At 48.4% G+C, this 14945-nt stretch overlaps 1 protein-coding gene and 1 non-coding gene across 2 annotated transcripts; one reads left to right on the top strand and one right to left on the bottom strand.

The window, feature by feature from the left end:
- Positions 1-3526: 3526 nt before the first annotated feature.
- On the bottom strand, positions 3527-3600 carry Trnan-guu. The gene has a single exon. It is a non-coding gene; the product is annotated as a tRNA-Asn (tRNA).
- Positions 3601-4405: 805 nt separating this feature from the next.
- Positions 4406-13196, top strand: Psmb3 (proteasome 20S subunit beta 3). The gene is made up of 6 exons (XM_015506675.2): positions 4406-4565; positions 4897-5081; positions 7171-7278; positions 10153-10330; positions 11886-11980; positions 13075-13196. The coding sequence occupies exons 1-6, from the start codon at positions 4563-4565 to the stop codon at positions 13121-13123; spliced, it is 618 nt and encodes a 205-aa protein (XP_015362161.1). The 5' UTR covers positions 4406-4562; the 3' UTR covers positions 13124-13196.
- Positions 13197-14945: the final 1749 nt, after the last annotated feature.

The raw sequence follows: 14945 nt of genomic DNA, 5'->3' as shown, positions 1-14945 counted from the left end.
CCGGAGTTGGGGGGGAGACAAAATGGCTTTTTTCCTCCAGACAAGAGTAGGTCCCGCCCACCACTCACCCACGTGACCTCATTCCTTCAGGGTGTTTGCCGAGCAGGGAAGAGGAGCCGGAGAGGCTTGCGCGGCTGCTCCTCGGGCGGTGCCCGGCCCCCCAAACCCAGGCGGGACCCCTCTTTCCCAAACAGCCCCCTGAACCTAGAGGATAAACCCTGTTTTGTTACTCTGTAGTTAATCCCTTCGTCCCCCAAATTCGTGCTCCCCCCACTGGCCCTGCGATCCCCACCTAGCTGGGGCGCCGGGAAAATGGTAAAATGAGGACCCGGCGGAAATGTGGCTCGCAGCCCCAGCGTGCCTCCACCAAAGGGCGCTCTGGCGGGGGGCGCGGCGCTTCCAGGCATACGTCCTAATGGTTTCCATTCACTCCAGCTGACACTCCCTTAAAATTACTAACTGCGTCTCCGTGAGCGAGCGTGTCTTCCCCACTCCCGATGCCCCTCTGGGCGACAGGTCACCCGGCCCCAGCCGGTGTGCTTCACAGGGATCCCCGTACTGGGTGCTGGGCTCAGGGGCAACCTGCAGGCAGGTCTCACTGCGGGGGCTCGGTTGCTGTGGCCCAGGAGGGCGCAGCGGTCGTGAAGAATAAAACAACCGAGGGAGGAGACCAGCTCAGACTGGAACTCAGGCGTCCGGCCTGGGACACAATAATCGGCCGAATTCGAGAGTCAGAACGGACTAGAAAACCAGGCGCCAGGGCTTGAAAGTGGGCCCGCGCTTTTTCCCTGCCTTGCGCTGATTCCCGCATTTTTCTCCTAGCGCTCTGCGCTTGGCGTGGCTGTGCGAGGGCCTCCCCTGTCGCCACGGCGGGAGCCACCAGCGCGTAGGAGATCAGTGCCAGCCCGCTCTGACCGTAGCTCTCGGCTCCGGCCAGCGCTCGCTATCGGGTCCCCAGTGGCTCCGGCTCAGGGAAGGAGGCTTGGAAAAGCCGGGAGAACGGGGAGCTGGCGCCAAGGAAGCGAATCGATTCTGCGTTATGGCGACGACCGTGGGCCTCATTAGAGAACGGTCTATTGGCTTATTCGTTATTCACGATTTATTAGAGATGGCCACCATGACTGTCCGTCCAAAGAGCTCGATTATCCGGCCAAAAACGTCATTAAGCGTCCTGACAGTGGGTTGGCTGGAGTCAGAAGACGTATCTTGGCTGAGCTTCAGAGCTCTTGCCTCCAGCTCCTTCCTTCCGTACTTGCAGCCAAAGCAATCCCGAAGCTGGGCACCCCCCACTCCAACCTGAACGCTTTCATCCAGATTGGCAACCAGGAACCCTGCGGCCACTGGCCGCCAAATGAACCGAGCCTCCGTCTTCAGCCCACATTGGACAAATGGGAGTGAGGAGGAAGGGCGGGAGGAATTTCCGCCTAGAGTCCGTGGTCCTAGAAGTCGCGGGAGAGGCCCCAGGAGGATCCGGTATCTGCTGCTCCCAGATCCTGCACGAGAAGACCCGTGGGTTCACCGGCTGTCCGGGGGTCAAGTATGGCGTCTGCCTCCTGAACTCTCCAGCGATGGCATCCACTCCCTCTGTACGGAGAGGTGCGCAGCAGGGACTCCCAGTTCTCCATTCTTTGCTAGAAGCAAGAGAAATACAGGGGCTTCGCAGAGATCTTGGTCCCACCCGCGATCCACACCAGCACCCAGGAGCTGCTCCTCGAGGGAGTAGCAGCTAAATTGGAAAGGCGACTGATGTTCCTCCACGTTTCCAATGCGGCCCATGAATTCCACAGGGCTGCCCCCAAGGAGTGTGTGTGTGTTTTGGCGGGAGGGGGGGGGTTTCATTCACTCATTCCTCAGTTATTAAGTGCAAGTCAGAGTAAACTGTTGGAGAGGAACATTGTTAAAGTCTCCACTAAACTCCAATTCAATTGTTTCCATGCACACCCTGGCCTTTTCTGACTTATCAGGCGAACTTCTGGCCCAACCCCTGGGCCACATCTTTAAGTTCTCTGGTTTTCCACTCTTTGTTCTATTAACTGACAAGGAAGCACCTGTCACGTGTCAAGGTCAAGTACTGCACTTAGTCATTGGCAGATGAGATGGGCTGTGGCATGCCATGCACTTACAGGGCAGATGAGGGCAAACTAGGAGGGACACAGCCTGTCCCATTAGCTCCTTCAGCACCAGGTGTCTATTCAGGCTTGTCCCTGTGAATGTGTGAACATCTAAGGGTTGATAAACAATGGAGAGGGAGAGGATGTCCAAAAGAAGCCTCCTGTGAGCCAGAAGTCTCAAGAGAACTGATTGAAAGATTCCCTTGCTATTTTCCATGTAGACCAAGGCTCCCCGACCTGGTCACTGGAATGCACTTCTGCAGACATAAAAAGCCTTATGCATCCCCTCAATTTTGTTTGTATCTCATGTGGTCCTCTAGTTGATAATTCAGAACAAGAGTCACTGTGTCACTCACAGACTAGCGGCTCCCAAAGGGCAGGAACCCAAGAAATTTAGGTGATTATTTTCAGCATATGCTAAGAGCTAGTTCCAGAATAAGATCCCTTTTAAAATGCTGATGATAGGCTGGATGCAGTGGGCAGACTTGTAATCCCAGCAGTTTGGGAAACTGAGACAGCAGGATTGCAAGTTCAAAGCCAGCCTCAGCTATGGAAAGGCACTAAGCAACTCAGTGAGACCCTGTCTGTAATAAAATACAAGATTGGGCTGCGGATGTTGCTCAGTGGTTGAGTGTCCCTGAATTCAATCCCTGGTACCCCCCCCAAAAAATAAAAATAAATGCCAAAGATAGGAGAGAGCACTTCCTCTAGATCTTTCATGAGTATATGTGTCCTTCACACCTTTTCTTTCCCAAGAAATAATGTTCTTTGCCAGTCTCTACTTATATTTCCCCATTTTCCTCCCCACTTCTGTATCTCTAGCATCTTGTTTTTTTCTTTCTTTTCCTCTTCTTTTTTTCTGTGCTTCTCAAAATCTCATATTAAACGATTCTCTTTTCCCTCTCTCCATTTTCTTGGGGGCTTCCCCACTCACCCTATGTCTCTGTCATGTCCCTTCTTTCTGTCTCTCTGTTAACCCTAACTATGTTCCCCTTCTGGAGCCTTTCTCCTCATCCCTCAGCTTGTCTCTGCCCTTCCTTCTCTATCTTCACAGTCCTCCCTTCCAGACATAGTATTTAGGGTTCGTACCATCCACTGATGGAGACAATGGAAAACTGTCTCCATTGCATATTCATTCTTAATCCTATGGAAAAAATTCATCATAAAACAAATCGCCTTTTCGTTTTCGTGATACAAAAGCCTCTGTTTTCCTGCAATCCAGTTTGAGCATAGCGGTGGGAAGGCAATGATGAGAAGAGCGAGAGAAATTATTCCGTCCTTTACAACAAATTTTTCAGTCCTCTGATTAGTCGCAGAAACAAACATTGCCTCTTCATTTCAATACAAAATTTGGCTTTTAGGAAGGTGTGATTTTTTAAAAAAGAAAAAGAATCCCATCAGGGAAAAAAAGACTACGTCCCTGGGTGGGCTCGAACCACCAACCTTTCGGTTAACAGCCGAACGCGCTAACCGATTGCGCCACAGAGACTGCGATAACTGTTGGGGTAGCAGAGAGCCGAGTCAATGGGAAGGAGCCTGGATGGCACAGGAACCGTAACAAGAGCTCTGAAATCCAGCGAAGGAAAGTAGATCCTGGGAGAAAAGAAAAGGTCCTGTCCGTGAGGGAGGGCGATAGGGCTTGGTTGGGGAAGACGCAAAACGTGGTCGCTTCTCCTCGATTGCTAGAGGTCTGTCTGCTAGAGATCGGCACTGACCAATCTTGAGTTGTACTTACATGTGGAGAGGTCCGAACTGTCCCTTTTTAGGGTGACCTGAGACTTAGGGCTACACTGACGACCCGTCGGAGAGGTCCCAAAAAGTAGACCCACCTCTGCTCTCCAAAACTCCCTTTGAAGCTGAACCCCTGTAGCCGCAGAATACCCGCGACGTGCTCCCCTCCCTCTCGCATTTTTACAACTAGGACTTAATGGGAGCCTTCCATACACCACGCACTGTTCAAAGCCAGAGAATATAGGAAGCTCGCACAGTGCCCAGGTACAAGTAGCTGTAAGGATTTCTGGGACAGAGAAATAAAGTGAGGACAAGTGACTTATACAGCGTGCTCCATGAAAGCCCTGCAGCTCGGGGTGCAGCTCGGGGTGCAGCTCTCCAGCACTGCTTTTCCAGCCCACGTGCGTGACGGCCCCGCCCCTTCTCTAGTCCCTAAGGCTGAATTTGGGTCCGCCGATATCCCAGCATGCACCCGACGCAGGGCTCTTCCGTACTCACAGTGACTTTTCACTTTCCGCTTTCCCCGCCCCGGTTTTGGCCTCTCAACCAAACCTGTGAAGATGATTGACGGATGGAACAGCCAATAGAAATCCCAAGTTGCCAGGAGGACTTGGTCTATCAACCAATGGAAAGGAAACAGCAAGATTGTTGGCGTAGAGAAAGCCAGGACCGGTTTACTGGAATTGCAGCGGCGATCGGGGGTCCTAGTATACCGCAATCATGGTGAGAAAGGGGGTGAGGACAAAGGACATGGGGTAGGAATTGAGAAGCCGGGAGGGGTAAGGTCAGGCTTAGGAGCGGAGAGGGTATCTCTGGGTTGATGGAAAGAAGCAGGTTCAATTCGAAGGAAGCGGACCCCGCGGGGAGGACCTATGGGTTGAGTGGGGCTTTTAGCTGTCGCACAGGGCCCATCTAAAGAGCTGGAGTTCTGGGCGTCCAGGAGCCTCCAGTCTGGAGGACAGGGAGCACAGGAGCATTCAGATCGGGGGCTGGGCTGGGGGCTATGGCAGCCTTTGGCTCCTCGCGCTGAGGCCCTCCACTTTGTCTTCCCCAGTCTATTATGTCCTATAACGGAGGGGCCGTCATGGCCATGAAGGGGAAGAACTGTGTGGCCATCGCTGCAGACAGGCGCTTCGGGATCCAAGCGCAGATGGTGACCACGGACTTCCAGAAGATCTTTCCTATGGGTGACCGGCTATACATTGGCCTGGCGGGGCTCGCCACAGATGTCCAGACGGTGTAAGTGTCAGGGGTCTCTGCCCACACCCAGAACTTTCTTGGACCAACCTGGATGTTGGTCGGTCTGCCAAACACCTTCAGTGAGTCTGAGGCTTTTCCCATACCCCAGCGGTACAGATGTCTGAACAACCTAGACCAGCATTTACTCTGTTGGGCTCTGGAAGGCACCTTACTGTTCATGGACTCATTTAATCTCAGATATTACCAGGTTGCTGTCCCACTTTGCAGATGAACAATCCGAGAATCTCAGAGTGTCTTGTCCAATATGCAAGTTAATGGGTATCAGCCAGGATCCCGGTGCAGGTCTCTTTGTGTGGGGGATGGGGGGCAATAGGGGGTTGAAGTTAGGAGCTTTACCACTGAACTACATACCCAGCTCTATTTATTTATTTATTTGTTGAGACAGGGTCTTACTTAGTTGTTGAGGCTGGCTTGCAAACCCCTGCCTCAGCCTGAGTCTGGGATTATAGGTGTGCACCACCAGCCCCAGTCCAGTGCAGGTCTCTTTAAGGCCAGAGTGGTGTCTGCCCAGTTCCTAAAGAACTTCATGTCTAGTTGGTAAACAAAGCAGGTATACAGAGATAGTCAACTCATGATGGGTTGGTGCATATTTCCTCACTTGTAAGTTAGCTAGTTGATAGTGGTTATTTGTATGAAAAGGGAGAGTTTGGAAGAGAAGCCAAGTCAATTTTGTGATGGTCCAAGTGTGAAGATTATGGTCCTAAGAAGGTGGTGTAAAAAAACAATGGAAGGATCTGGGGCTTTGCCTTTTCTGTTACTGGGAATGGAACCCAGAGGTGCTTTACCACTGAGCCATATCCCCAGTCCTTTTTATTTTTATTTTGAGACATGGTCTCAATAAGTTGCTGAAGCTGGTCTTGACCTTTTCAATCCTTCTGCTTCAGCCTCCTGAGTTGCTGAGATCACAGGTGAGTGCCATGACACCTGTTACACCACCATATTTTGGTATGGGGGGAGGGGGTTTCCTGGAACCAGTCCCTAATGGATATCAAGGGACAACTGTACTAAAATCTAGATTAGTATCCGGCACGTAAGCAACACAGTTAAGATCCAAAAATGATTCTTATTTTGAGCATGTTAACTAAAATATAGGAGCTGAGAAGACTAATTTTGGGGAAAAGATGATGACTTTGAGTTTGACACCAATTTTAAGGAGAAGGCAAGCCATTCAGAAATATCTTGCAAGCAATTAGGGTTTTAAAGTTACCAGCTCAGTGCAGGAGAGGCCCTGGTGATGTGTTAAATCCATGGGAGAAGATTCTGGAGAGACAAAGCAGGAGGGGAAAAGAATAGGCTGCAATTTGAGAACTGAATCTTATTTTAGCAGTGGCGGAGGAAGAGATGTCAGAGAAGAAAAGAGGAAAAGCACTGGGAAAGTATTCCATGCGGGAATATGAGGTCACAAGTGGCAGGGGCTGCAGGAAACTGGTGGCCTAAGGAGCAGCAGCTCTGGACTTCGGTCCTAAAAGGCTGAAAGACTCGTTCATGGATAGGGTGGACGCTTGTCAGAAAATATTCTCTTTCATTTCCCTTAAAGCCCCCTATGTCTCAAGAACATAGAATTTCACCTGAGCTCTAACCCAGCTCACCCTTTTCCCCTGCTGGAGTCAGAGAACCACAGCTCAGGTTCCTGTCAGCGTGCAGGCTCCCAGCAGCCTTGCTCTCTCCTCACACTGCTTCCTTTTCTTTGGGAGATTTTCTCACTGACTTTGCTTGTTTGTGGGCAACAGTTACTTCACTAGGCCTCAGTTTCCTCACCTGTAAGATGGAACTAAAGTTGTCTCTAAGTCTTTGTTGGAAGCATTGCTGTGCCTCCAACTCATTACAGAAACCAGGCATGGCATTGGTGGGCTCTGAGATGGCCCTAGGGGAAGTGTGGCCTTCTTTCTTGGATACCTTCCTGTCCATCAGCACAAAGCTGTTGCTTCTGAGTACATTTAAGACTTTGCAGAATCCCTTGGTCAGGAAAGAGGTTGTATGTCTCCTTGAGTTCCTCCTGACTACCACAGGGTAGACTCAAGGGGACATCCAGCAATGACTCACTCATTTTTTTCTCCTCCCACTGTAGTGCTCAACGCCTCAAGTTCCGACTGAACCTGTATGAGTTGAAGGAAGGTCGGCAGATTAAGCCTTATACCCTCATGAGCATGGTGGCTAACCTCTTATATGAGAAACGGTGAGTGGAAGTACAGCCCTTGATTGGCCAAGTAGGCATGTTGAATGGAGGGACAGGCAGTCCTCCTTGTCCTCCCATTTCTCATTATTAGTATTAGTTTTTGTGAGGAAAACTCATTACAGAAACCAGGTGTGGTGATCACACCTATAATTCTAGTGACTCAGGAGGCTGAAGCAGGAGGATCCCATATTTGAGGTCAGTCTCAACAACTTAGCAAGGCCCTGAGCAAATTAGTGAGATCCTGTCTCCAAAATAGAAAATTTTTATAAAAAAGGCTGGGGATGTGGCTCAATGGGATCCAAAATACCAAAACAATAACAAACAAACAAACAAAAATAAAACCCTAAGTTGTTTTTGTTTCTGTTGTTGTTTTGTTTATTTTATTTCAGTGCTAGGGATTGAAACCCTGGGCCTCATGCATGCTAGGCAAGTGCTCTACCACTGAGCTATATATATCTCCAGTCTTTCTTTTTTTATTTTGAAACAAGATCTTGCCGAATAGCTGAGGCTGGCCTTGAACTGGAACAGTCCTCTTGCCTCAGCCTCCCATGTAGCTGGAATTACAGACATGTACCACCACATCTAGCAACAGAAAAATTTTTAGATTGACTTATATGGGGAAGGGGGCAAGTCTTATAAAATTATAAAAATTCACTTACATCTAGCTGAATATTTAATGGCTTGTGCTTCTTAAAAAGAATAAAAATACGGTGAGACTCACATGAAAAATTCTGAATTCTTAGTTGCTATAGCTCAGAGCTTCATTCCCCAGCCCAAGTGAAATTTTTTTTTTTTTTTTTTTTTTTTATCAGAATAGGTGGAGACAGTGATCTGCATGCTGTAGCATGTACTGGGCCTCCTAAAGAAAAACACTTTTCATGAGCCCAGGCCCCTCTGTGAAAAGACTGCAGTAAAAGTTAAAATTGACCTACAGCTGATGCTTTGGCAAAGCATGATCCTGACCCCAAACATAAGCCCTGAGCTCCACGACTGTCCTTGGTTTTAAGTTCATTATCCAGATAGTCCGGGATTTTTTTTTTTTTTTTTCGTTTATTGAGAGGAAAATATAAAAACTTCAACTTTTTACAGAAATTGTTACCCAGGGGGGTCTTTTTGAGAAACTGGATTAAAGCATGTTACATACACACACACACACACCCCTTTGTTTTTTCTGCCTTAACAATTTTAATTATTATTTTTCTGTGCTGGGGATTGAATCCAGGGCCTCCCACATGCTAGGTAAGTGCTTTACCACTGAGCTCTACCCCCAGCCCTAAAGTATTTTTCATAGAGCCATTCCTGAAGGTCATGCTCTTAGAAATTACTACAAGTCAATGAGACACATGGATAATACTTTTGTACTTACTGTTTCTATTGAGAATATTGTCCGTTAGTTAAAAAGTATTTTATATGTAAAGATCCCTAAGATTAAGGCTCTGGGTTCCATCCAGCACTGCAAAGGGAAAAATAAAAGTTAGACACCATGATAGTTAACGTCAGTGTAATGTAGATTTCCAAAGAACTAGCAGAGAGGATTCTGAATGTTCTCACCAAAAGAAATGACAAATCTTTGAAGTGATAGAGATGTTAAACACAATGAATTTATTATTACACAATGTATATATGTATCTAAACCATCACACTGTACCCCATAAATATGTACGATTATTATGTATCAATTAAATATAGAGTAAAACTTAGAAAAATGTAAGTCCTGAAAAAAAAAAATTAGACACCATGTGTGTTAGCATACACCTGTAATCCCAGTGACTAAGGAAGCTGAGGCAGGAGGACCCCAAGTTTGAGGTCAGCCTCAGCAATTAGTGAGACACTGTTTCAAACCATGGAAAGGGCTGGGGATGAGGAACCGTGGTAGAGGGCCCCTGAGTTTAAAAATATATATCCCTAAGATTTGCTGGGCCTGGTGGTACACACCTGTAATCCCAGGTACTTGGGAGGCTGAGGCCAGAGGCTCACTAGTTTGAGGCAATTTAATGAGGCCCCCCACTCATCCACTACCCCCCCAAAAAAAAAAGTAAGACTGATTTTTTTCTCAATTTTTTTTTGTTGTTGTTGTTTGTTTTGTACTGGGGATAATTAAACCTAGGGATGCTTTACCATTGTTCCACATCCCTATTCCTTTTTATTTTTTAATATGAGGGTCTCGCTAGGTTGCTGAGGCTATATACTTGGGTCCTTCTACTTCAGCCTCCAGAGTTGCTAGGATTCTAGTCATGTACAACTACGCCCAACAAATTGATTATGCTCAGAGTTCGAGATCTAGAAAAAATTTCCAATAAGCTGCCATTTCCTTTTGTAGGCATTGAGAAATAACCCAGCTCACTGAGTCTCCCTCTTTGCCTTGCCTTGCCAGGTGGCTCAGAACAATACTATGTTCAGTCTGAATGACTTGTACTTGATTTGTTTTATTTTTTCAATAAACAGCCTCAAATTCTTTTTCTAAAGGCATAGAGGTATTAATGTTTAGAGAATTGAATAATGATAGAACTTTGGATTAGGATAGGGAAGGAGGCTGATTTCCCAAAGAAGGGAAGAAGTGAGGGCCAGGGTAAGATGGATGTGAAGGGAAGTGTCAGAGAAAAGAAGATGAAGCCAGGCACTGTAGCCATCCCAGCAACTTGGAAGGCTGGAATAGGAGGATCACGAGTTGATGGTGGTGATGATGAGGTCTACAAGCATTGCCAGCTACTAGGAGAGGCTTAGGCAGAGCAGACCACGGGGAGAAGATCTTCCCAAGCAGGTCTTGAGTTTTCCTCCCAGGGTTGGACCAGAGCCTTGTCTGTCGGAATAGGCCTGCATATGAAAGTGAGTACTCTTGAGCCCTGGTTTCTCTCTCTGGTCCTGGTCCTGCAGGTTTGGCCCCTACTACACAGAGCCAGTTATCGCTGGGTTGGACCCGAAGACCTTTAAGCCCTTCATTTGCTCTCTAGACCTCATTGGCTGCCCCATGGTGACTGACGACTTTGTAGTTAGTGGCACCTGCGCTGAACAAATGTACGGGATGTGCGAGTCCCTCTGGGAGCCCAATATGGTGAGTTGGTGGCAGAGAGGGGAGCTGGGCTCTGGGGTAGCTACCCATGGCCATCAGGAACAAAATGTGGTTGTGTGGCAAATCGTGGGGAGAATGGAGTGCCGGAGGGTAGACTACAGCTATTGCTCCTTGGGAGGGTTTCCAGGAGCATCGTCCCCCGGGGCCAGCAGACTCTGGAGGAGAGCACCCCTGTTAGGAGGCCCAGGTCAGCTGTTTACCACAGCCTCGAGTTGGATTTACTGGGTTCTCATTTCCATTATCAAACGAATATTTAACACAGTGCAGCATTAATGGCAGCTGACAGAATGGGTTTGGACCCAGGCTGTCTGGGTTGGAAACCTGGGTCCATCTACCATTTAGCTATTGTTTTATTTTGCTTTTAATGTATTTTTAGTTGTTGATGGACCTTTATTTTAATTCACTGTTTATGTGCGGTGCTAAGAATTGAACCCGGTGCCTCACACATGGTAGACAAGTGTGCGACCCCTGAGCTACACTCCCAGCCCCTGGTTATTGTTCTTGATTCTGTTATTTTACCTCCGTCACCTCAGCTGGGAAAGAGGGTACTGACAGAGACTGACTTAGGTGTGGTTTTAGGAAAGCTCATGAAGAGAGCTCAGGATACTACCTCTTGGGAGGGGTAGCTATTGTCATTGCGTGCCAGCCCTCTAGGCTTGGACCTGGATACAGTGTGACTTGAGGGGCTTACTGACATCTACCAAAGCTTGACAGACACCCAGATACCTGTTAAAATGCAGTGTGCTGGGAAGAGGAGGAAGGAAAGGACCTGGTGGCAGGAGGACGGGCCTGGGCAAGGTACAGGCAGAGCTCGGTGTGTTCCGTGCATGACTAGAGCTCAGGGTGGCCATGGGGGCGGAATGCGGGTTGAGATGGGGTGGGAGGAGGAGATTGGAATGAGACTTCTAAGGGCCTCAAACCACACAAAGGAATTTAAAACACTTTCCCCCCACTGTAAGGAACTGGATGTGACAGGCTATTGTCATCTACAGGAGGCACTGAAGTCCTGAGCAAAGACGGTGGCAGTGGGGGCAGAAGGGCAGCCAGTCCCGGGGACTTCTGGGAAGGAAGCAGGGGAGGAGGCAGATGCTGAAGAGGCTGAGTCTCCCCCTAGCTTAGCCAGGCTGAGTGTGGGAGGAGGAGCTGGTTTGGGGTGGGGAGGGTGGACATGGTTGGATAGGTTGAATTCTGAGGTGCCTATGGGACATCCAGGGGGAGAGTTCATCCAGCAGCCAAGAAAGCACATCAGAGCCAAATGGAGATTGTTTTCCGCATTTCATAGAAGAGGAGTTAAGGTTCAGTGAAGGGACGCGTTACTTGCTCAGGTCACGCTGCTGGCTCCTGGAGGAAATTCAGAGTGTGACATCTTTACATAGTGCTGCTCCCTGCCAAGGAAGGAGTTGAGGCTTCCCACATCCAGGGAATAGCCTCACTTCAAGCATGGCAGAAGCCAGAACTGGGACCTTGAGGCTAGAAAAAAAGAAAGTAAAGGAGCCAGACTAAGTCAGGAGTCTGAAAGGGCTCTGCTCTGCCACAGGATCCAGAACACGTGTTTGAAACCATCTCCCAAGCCATGCTGAACGCTGTGGACCGGGACGCAGTGTCAGGCATGGGAGTCATTGTCCACATCATGTGAGTACATGTTGGGAGAAGTCTGGACACTTTGCAGATACCTGTCTCTCTGCTGCCCCACGAGCACTCCATCTTCCCAGCCAGCTGGGCAGGCATGAGGAGAAAAAAGCCTGGGCTTGTGGCAGGCACTGAGCAGAAGTCAGTGCTTCCATGCCACCCCCCAGCCTCTGCCAGGTGGGGCTCCATGACCCTGAGCTGCCTCCTCTGCTCATATTCTTCCCTAAAGGTGACCCTAAGATCTCAGGGAGCTATGTGGGCAGGAGCCACAGCAAAGCTACTGCAAATTGAACATCTGGGCAGCTCCCCATTCTTTCTCCTGACCCCCACAAGTCCAGAACCCAGAACCATGTGATGTGCTGAGCTCTGGGGAACCATTTTCCAGCTCTCTAACTGCCACACACACACCCCTCTTTGGGACTGTGACCAGACCTAATTGTCTAAAGTAGAAAGTGTTCTTCCAGCTGCTTTCTGCAGTCCAGTCAGTGTTCAGACCCTTTTCCTCTTGGGGTAGCCTGCTAGCTTCCTGCGAGTACAGAATTTACCACCCTAAGGTTCTCTTGTGTTCACTGGGATGAGATCAAGGGGATCTCTAGGCCTGAGGAACCTTTTTTTTTTTTCTTTTTTTTCCCCCTCTATAGTGTGGAGTAAATCCAGGGCCTTGCACATGCTAGACAAGTGCCCTACCCCAGCTCCTTTTTAAAATTTTATTTTGAGATAGGGCCTCTCTAAGTTGCTGAGGGTGGCCCTAAACCCGAGATCCTCCTGCTTCAGCCTCCCAGATAGCTGGGATTACAGTGTGCGCCGCTGCACCCAGCTCGGGAGTGCCTTTTGTTCTTTGGAGGGCATCTCAGTCCACCATTTTCTGGGAGAAGCTCCACTAGGTGATTCTCCTGTGGAGTCTTCCCAGTTCTCCCTCTCATCCTCCTGCCTCTCACCACAGGCTGACACCAGCTGAGGCTTGCTGGACAGTTCCTGGGGGCAGTAGGTGGCCCTCAACTCTCCTTGCCCAGAGCCCAGTGTTAAGGCTGGGGCAGGAGGCGTAGCTACCAGTTAGGTGGGTATACATGTTTTCTTGTCATTTTCTCTCTCTACAGTGAGAAGGATAAGATCACCACCAGGACACTGAAGGCCCGAATGGACTGACCCCGTTCACAGAATCCAGTTTTTCTCTTTTCTTTCCTTTTTTTAAAAAAATAAAATAGCCTTTCTTTCATTACTGCTTGTCTTTGGTGCTTCCCCACAACTCTTTGTCCCCAACTAGGCAGGTACAAAGAGCTACTAAGGTTTAGCTTGGTCCTCAGATTTTTCTTTCTTTTTCTTAGGGATGGGTGTGGTGGGGTGGAACCCAGTTCCTTGTACATGCTAAGCAGGTGCTCCTACTGGGCTCAGGTTTTCCTTTTGATATGTGTGCTGCTCCACTGATCCATCAGGGAGAATAATCTACAAGTCACTGTGGAATGCTTGCTCTGGGCTTGGCCTTGAATAAATTGCTTTCACCTTCTAGAATTTAATCATCATAATGAGCCAGAGCAGTTGTGATTAAAGGGCAGATAGAGAACTTGTCCAAGGCTACTTTATTTATTTATATTTTTTAAGGTACCGAGGATGGAACCCAGGGTGCTCTACACATTGCCAAGTACTCTTATTTTTTGAGACATGGTCTCATTAAGTTGCTGAGGCCAGCCTCCAACTGTGATCCTCAATCTTTTATAAAAAATGTTTAAGATAGAAATTCGGCCAAGTACCCACAAGAGGTTTTTTTTTTTGTTTGTTTCTTTTTTTTTTTTTTTTTTTTTCAGTTTTCGGCGGACACAACATCTTTGTTTGTATGTGGTGCTGAGGATCTAACCTGGGCTGCACGGACACCAGGCAAGTGCGCTACTGCTTGAGCCACATCCCCAGCCCTTTTTTTTTAATATTTATTTTTTAGTTGTAGTTGGGCACAACACCTTTATTTCACTTGTTTATTTTTGTATGTGGTGCTGAGGATCGAACCCAGGGTCTCGCACGTGCAAGGCAAGCACCCTACCACTGAGCCACAACTCCAGCCCCCACAAGAGGTTTTCTGCGTCAGTTTTAGAATCAACCTGGGGAGTTCACAAAACACACTGGATCTCATCCCTTGAGGTGTTGACTTAATTGACTTTTTCGGGTCAATTATCTGTCTTCTAAGATACCCTGAGCCCAGCTTGCAAGCTGTAGTAGATGCCTTAGAAAACAAAGGGACATTTGTTTAGCACAGTGGATCCCAAACAGCCACCCGAGAATGCCTCCCACGGGCACTGCGACACACATCACTGGCAGCAAAATCCCTGCTAGAGATTTTGGACACAGCTGGACAAGGAGAGTGGAGCCATGGGAAAACAGTACACAAGGGCTCTTGAGGGCTTCCTGCAGGTCTTTTCAGTCATAGATAGAGGCAGGGGGTTTTTGTCTTGTTTTTGTACTGGGGATGGAACTCAGGGCACTCGACCACTGAGCCACATCCTTTGGGGTTGAACCCAGGGCCTTGTGCATGCAAGGCAAGCACTCTACCAACTGAGCTATATCACCAGTACCCCACCCCAACAGCCCTATTTTGTATTTTATTTAGAGACAGGGTCTGAGTTGCTTAGTGCCTCACTTTTGCTAAGGCTGGTTTTGAACTCACGATTCTCCTCCCTCCTAAGCCCCTGGGACTATAGGCATGTGCCATTGCACCCAGGCAGAGACAGTTTTGAAGAAATCTCAGTAAAGGATCATGCATTTCCAATGATTTTTTTTTTCTTTTGGTACTGGATATTGAACCCTGGGTGCTTTACCACTGAGTATTTTTATTTTTTCTTTTGAGACATGTTTCACCAAGTTGCATAGGGCCTCACAAAATTGCTGAGTCTGGCTTCGAATCTGCAATCCTCTTGCCTCAGCCTCCCAAGTGGCTGGAATTACAGGCCAGCACCACCACGCAGGGATCCAGTGATTTTTA

This window comes from Marmota marmota, unplaced genomic scaffold (genome assembly GCF_001458135.2).
Source record: "Marmota marmota marmota unplaced genomic scaffold, marMar, whole genome shotgun sequence".
Classification (NCBI taxonomy): domain Eukaryota; kingdom Metazoa; phylum Chordata; class Mammalia; order Rodentia; family Sciuridae; genus Marmota; species Marmota marmota.
The sequence above is the reverse complement of the archived record's forward strand: the minus strand, read 5'-3'. Positions and strand labels throughout refer to the sequence as shown.

Excerpts from the sequence above, each read along its gene's own strand:
- Psmb3 (XM_015506675.2), top strand. Across the intron at positions 5,082-7,170 it reads GCCACAGATGTCCAGACGGT|TGCTCAACGCCTCAAGTTCC; the intron begins GTAAGTGTCAGG and ends CTCCCACTGTAG. Across the intron at positions 10,331-11,885 it reads CCCTCTGGGAGCCCAATATG|GATCCAGAACACGTGTTTGA; the intron begins GTGAGTTGGTGG and ends GCTCTGCCACAG.